At 34.4% G+C, this 6,773-nt stretch overlaps 1 protein-coding gene across 6 annotated transcripts in view; it reads left to right on the plus strand.

The window, feature by feature from the left end:
* Prr16 (proline rich 16) overlaps positions 1 to 2,268 on the plus strand; it is a 160,775-nt gene extending 158,507 nt beyond the window's left edge. For all 6 annotated transcript variants that reach the window (XM_048792025.1, XM_048792024.1, XM_048792028.1 and 3 more), the window contains one exon: positions 878 to 2,268. In XM_048792025.1, the coding sequence (XP_048647982.1) occupies positions 878 to 1,633 (756 nt within the window). In that variant the 3' untranslated portion in view covers positions 1,634 to 2,268. The remainder of the gene's footprint in view (positions 1 to 877) is intronic.
* The last annotated feature ends 4,505 nt before the right edge of the window (positions 2,269 to 6,773 follow it).

Below are 6,773 nucleotides of genomic sequence, written 5' to 3' on the forward strand. Positions count from 1 at the left end.
TCTCACTGAGATTAGGGGCTATGTGGGAAACATTATTTCAGTATTCACACTACTGCTCAACATGTCATTAAAATGATGTGAAAGTGTTCAATGAAACAAATAAGATTGCTTGGGGATATTGAACATATTAGCTTGACCTATAATTGCAGTTGGATTGGGAAGTCATTCATGAATGCCTCCTGAACTAAAACTCTTAATATTTGAAAGAGTTAATTTGATGTAGAAGAGAGGCCAGAGCATTTCAAGAAGAAATATTCATATGTGTAAACACCCTGTGGCAGGAAGCAGACTGGCAATGATAGTGGTCAAAAAGAAGACTGAGAGATTTGAGAACAGAAAAGAAGGGAATTTATTAGGGTTGAAGATGGGAGGATTTTTAGGAGTGAGAGCAGGCGATGTGCTCGAGCCAACTCAGCACTGCCTAACAAGGGCCAATTATGTTTTCAGAAGCAAAACCATGATTGAAATTTTGCACATTATTTGGCTTTTTCTCACTTTTTGCATTGAAACAATCTTCTCCTCTAGCTTTCTATGTGCTAAGCAGGAGAGAAGTCATATTCTCTTACAAAGAAGTTACATTTTTACATCAGAATTCTCTTTGGTGGGTGTATCAGAGCCAGGAATAGAATGTGCACATAAATAGTGTATTACATTCTAGGCATTTGAAATTGTGCTATCAAGCAGTTAGCACTTTGCGGGATGTAGCTGCTCTGTAAATTTATTGACTGAAAATTTGAAGCAGCAGTGGAATTCACAGTTCAATATCAGTCAATGCTCCCATAGCAGATGATAGCTAGACCAAAAAAAAAAAAAAAAGTTTCTAGCATATTCTGTTTTGAATCATTCTTCAACACAATTACCTTGTCCTTTCTACCAGGTGGTTGACCAGATTGATACCCTGACCTCTGACCTACAGCTGGAGGATGAAATGACAGACAGCTCCAAAACAGACACACTGAATAGTAGCTCCAGCGGCACCACGGCCTCCAGCATAGAGAAGATCAAAGTGCAGGCTAACGCACCGCTTATTAAACCTCCAGCGCACCCATCTGCTATCCTCACAGTCCTGAGAAAGCCAAACCCTCCACCACCTCCTCCACGGTTGACACCTGTGAAGTATGAAGACCCTCAAAGGGTGGTGCCAACTGGCAATCCTGTCAAGACCAATGGCACCCTTCTACGGAATGGAGGCTTACCAGGTGGACCCAAGAAAATTCCAAATGGAGATATCTGCTGCATACCCAATAGTAACTTGGACAAGGCTCCAGTGCCGCCTCTGATGCACAGACCTGAAAAAGACAGGTGTCCCCAGGCAGGGCCTCGGGAACGAGTACGGTTCAATGAAAAAGTGCAGTACCATGGCTATTGTCCTGACTGTGATACCCGGTATAACATAAAAAACAGGGAGATCCACTTACACAGTGAACCTATCCACCCACCAGGAAAGATTCCTCTCCAAGGCCCTCCCCTCCCTCCTCCACCCCATCTTCCTCCTTTCCCCCTAGAAAATGGGGGACTGGGAATAAGCCACAGTAACAGCTTCCCCCCTCTCAGACCTGCAACTGTGCCTCCTCCCACTGCACCAAAACCACAGAAGACCATCTTGAGGAAATCAACCACTACAACAGTGTGATGTATGCCATTTAAAAAACTTTTTGGTTTTATTTTTATTTTCTATATTATAAGCATAAAATAATAAGTAATAAGCACTTTCTACTCAAGCAATAAAAAGCCCAAATAAACTAATCCTGCATTCAACAAAGTGGCATAAAAACCACCTGGTAAGTATTCAGTGCATTGCTTATGTCCTGAGTTCACATTATTTTAAATGAACATCATCAAAAACTGCAGAACAATGAAACCTTTGAATGCATTGTTTTTGCACTTGACCTATGACAAACTGTGACCTTCAGATTTCAAATATTTTGATTTATAATGAGAGATGGGATTTCAAATATTTTGATTTATTAATAAACCCACAGTGTGATCCATTTTATTCCTGCCTAACTCATCTATGCATTAAAACATGTCACACTCTTAACTTTGATCTAATGCTTTTTAATAAGAAATTTTAATACAGAAGGACTATTTTGTTAATTTTTCTAAAGATGTTTGTCACTAGTTTTGCATTATTAAATGCTGAGGATAATACCAAAAGTTTATTTTCTATGCTATACAATTACTAATTAAATGTTCAGCTATATATGTAATAAAATATTTTGGTCTGTGGAAATGAATATCAATAAATAATAGTAAATAATGACAAAACCAAGTGTTCCTCAGAATTAAAATGAAGTATTGGTTCATTTAATCCTATGTTAATATTCATCATAGTGGGTGGCAACTCTAACAGAGTTTGGAGAAGATCTCAGTGAGTGTATGTCAGAGTTTTCTAAATTACATATAACCCATGTCGTAAACGCATCTACACATTTTCATATTGTCCACTTCCATCATGGTATTTCAGGAGCTGCCTGTTGATCTCCCTGCATGTTGCCAGGCCTTATAAACTCTTGTCACACTCAGCATTCTTCCAGGGTACACTGGAAGTCATTGCAGTTGTGGAATGTTTTGCCTCCTGCACCAGCAAGTTCTCTGCCTCCCTGAAAGAACCCACATTCCCACAGGACACTCAAAGGAAAAATATAGATGTTTCTGTTAACAGGTTGTGTTCAGCATTGGCCTGAAGCTATTTTTCTTCACAGTTGAAAGATGTCTCTTTGCTCTTCCATAGCATCTTTTGCTTCTATTGCCAAATAAAGGTCCTTTTTCTTCAGTCTTATTTGACTTGCCTACCCAAGAGCCAAGTTTGATTCCCAATAGCGTTGATTTGCACTGATAAGATGTTTTGTCCCAGAGGTAGAATGAGTTTATTTCCCTTAGAGTCATGGTGAAGAATAATGCCTGAAAATAAACTGGTCCAGAGTAGAGAGAATTGTTATTGGTGGAAATTTGTTCATTGTGTAAGCTGAATATTGGGTAAGCTGATCCTTTTGAATATATGACTTTTGATTTTAAATAACTTTTGCTGTTACAGAGAGGGAGTCAGTAATCCTTTCTTTGTTGTTTTTTCTTATCTATGTCATGGTAATTTGGAATACTGTTTTAACAACTTTCTATTAAAAGATGATAATGTATTTTGGATAGAATATGAAAATAAAACAGGCTTTCCCAATACATAATCAAATGAGTTAAATACAGAATGTTAAGGTTTTGCTCAGCCTATTGTTTTATCTTCATGTCTTGGACATAAAGATAATGCAAGCAGAATAACACAGTATTTTAAATAGTTTTAACTCCTAAGAAAAATAATCAAGAAAAGCTAAATCTAAAATATAGTAACTGTATGATCAATACATTTAAAATGTATGACACAGGCTATAAATGGTTAACTTGCTGCATACCAAAATAATATGCTAACTTTTTACTGGATGCATTCAGTCTTGAGATAACTCAGGATTTCATTGTGTTTCTTGGTTTAAACAATTACTATCCTTCATATTTGTGTCAAGTGCTAAACCTTTGAAGATTATGAACAGTCATAGAAGACATAAATTTTTCTTTTTTTAGTTCATCTTCCTTCTTCAGTCAGTTACAATGACTTCAGTCAGTTACAAACCACCATATTGTCTGAGAAAATCTTGACCCTTGTTGAGTTCTGGAAACCAAGCTGGATCTCAAAGTAGACCTATCTTGCAATCACTAGTCATCAGCAGAGTAGATAATTTGCTTGCAATACAGCAAGTTAAATAAGTTGAATCATTCCAAGCTGATTGAAGAAGGACATTGTGTCATATGCTAGAAAAAAACCTCAGAGATTCAATTCCATCTCTCTTCCTCAAAGTGTAGACGAAGCTTCCCCAAGAAAGATCATATTTCTCTTTTGGGTTGGTGTTCTATACCAAAATTTCACCCATTTTTAATTCAACACATTTGTAACTAACTATTGGCCTAAAATTTGAGTTGAATCTTAACCCCAACATGTTACAATTGTTGGTTTTACTCCTTGGTAAATTTTATTTATTTATAATCAATGTTAAATATTAGATTACAAAAATATTGAGACTTTTGTACTCAGATTATTTCATTATTTCATTAATCTATGGATTATATTATACTATTTTGTCTTTTTGACCAACTGATAATTTTGCAACATTCACTGAAGCTTGATTATATTTTAAGTATACATACACTTGTGAAATATGGATAATAACATATATAGCATCATTATATTTTCCTTGGAAACTATAATTAAAATGTCATAGATGGCAGTATAGTCTTTGTTATCAGCCAACATGCTTTCAAAATTTAAATTTTGAAGTACAAGCACTCTACATTTTCCTTCAAATCATCATAAAACATGATATCTTTCCTCATAAGAAACCAAAACAGAAAAAAACATAAGAGCAGCTACTTTTTAATGATATGCTTTTGAACACTTTTATCTATAATGATATGTAACACAGAGATAGTATCCATTCTCTTTTGATAGTAATGATCCTAGGAAATGTAAAATGGCAATACACTGCTTATGATAAAATCCATTCATAGTATAAAAATAAAATGTATTTGAACAAGCATGGCACTCATTATTTAAGTTAGAATAAGAACAAATTTTGACTCTTTAGTTTAGACATGATTTTTTCTATTTTGGGGGGTTATTGTATCTCTAATGAAGATAAAAAAAAATTGACCAAAGTTCTTATCTATATACCAATATTTATAAAAAGTTATAAAAAGAAATAAAACCAATATTTTTACATCATACTTAAGGCCTAATATGAAAATATCTTTACAAAATACAATGCAAAGGTATCTAAAAAGAAAAAAATTCCTACACTTCTAATATGATATAATGTTCATACTTCCCCTTATTAATTTAATAATATTTTGGGAAAAAATGAATTTTTTGTAGAAGAGATTTAATTAACTTAAAAATCTTATTTTTGATATATTATGCATCATTATTATTTAATAAATACAGGAATAATTCACAGTATTTTATATCACCTAATTTGGACAGATCTGTAATTGCTTTTAGCTTGACTAAACAGCAGCTACACAGTCTCTGAAACTATATAAGACCTTTTATCTGTAGATCCTAATTATAGATCTTTCTGGGTGCTGTGTGAAGAAAAATCTGAGTAGTTCTGCATATAATTGCACTAGGAATGTTATAATCAACTCATGAATCACTCCTTACCTGATTCCCACCCCCCCCATGGACTACATGTGATAATCTAATGCTTAGTCTTATAATTATACTGAAGATTTGGTTTCTTTCTCCTAATTCTCTGTTGGTAGCAAATTTTTCTAAAATGTACACTCAGAATTATAGCAAAAGACTAAATTGATAAAATGCCCATGTTTTCTAAGTGAGGAAACGATTTATGAGCAATAAAGTTCTTTAAAATGTCATATCGCATAATTTGGTAAAGTGCATAGAATCTGACAATTACTAGACATTATCACAAAAATCACATGACATTTTCTAGGTCAATGGGTAGCTGCAACACTATAATTATATTTTCAGAGTAAACATTTTGTAGCTTTGGAATCCAGCTGTATGATTCTGAAATAATGACAGACATGCTACTGCTAGGACACTCAGAGGTGTTGAACGTAAAACTGCAGTTAACTACACCTTTGTGGAGCAGTAATTATGGAGAGTGTCATTTCATTTGAAGCCCTTGGATTTATCATTCTTATCTTTAGAGAGAGAGAGAAAAAAAAAAACACTAATGTGGAACATAAAGAGGCTTTGCAAGTAGCCCTCTCTTAGAAATGCAGTTAAATCCATATGGAGCATAGCAACATTTGAAGTCCAAAGAGAAATAAGAAGTAAATATTCTTCATATCTTCTAGAGTGAACAAAAAAGGCAGACTGACATATTAACTTCTCTCTGAAACATTGTGTATAGTAGATTTACTCTAATAATCTCTAACAATAATATATAAAGTAAATGTCTTTACCTTGGTTTACAAGGGTAGGAATCCAGCACTTCAATTTCAGTATTTTGCCAAAATCAGCCACTTAGTATATGTGGGGTGACATTTTGGTGTTAGTATGACTCCCTTGCTTTTTCATCCCCAAACATCACCATTTAATTGTGTTCTTCATAGCCCTGAACTTTGCAAATCTTTCCTTTATTCTGAGAAGTTATTTTGACGCTTGAAAAGGGTTACCTAATGTTGTTTTGACATTCTTAATGTGTTTGATCTTTGCAGAATATGAAAGGGATTTCAGGCAATTTAGCTACTGTCTAAAATGAATGAGCTCCTGAATAATGCAAGCCTCATTTTCTCATGTATTATACCTGCCACTTCACCTTTCAGTTTTTCCCCCCCTACAAGTTCAAATACTATTATTTTAGATCTTTTCTGTAAGAAATTTTATTCCCTAGTATTCTTGCCATTGACCCTGAATGTGTCACTATCACTCACTGGTATTTCATTTGTGAATTTCATCTATTTAACATTGATCTCTAGAACTAAAATAGCAGTGGGTTCACTCTGTGAAACCTGTAAAGAACCAGTGCCTTAGAAAGATTCCTAATAAAAGGGTTTTCATCCTTTCATTCTTAAACAATACATATGATTTTCCACAATTTGATAAAGTAATGTCAACTCTTCTAAGCACTAATGGAGATTTGGGACCAGTTAAATGAATCAGTGTGTGCCTATTATTGTTGGGGTTCAAAGTGGCAAAACATGATATTTAACCTTATCAAAGGCTTACTTTCTCCCAAACACTCTCCTCAGTGTTTGTGTAT

Source organism: Marmota marmota, unplaced genomic scaffold (assembly GCF_001458135.2).
Source record: "Marmota marmota marmota unplaced genomic scaffold, marMar, whole genome shotgun sequence".
NCBI classification, from domain to species: Eukaryota; Metazoa; Chordata; class Mammalia; order Rodentia; family Sciuridae; genus Marmota; species Marmota marmota.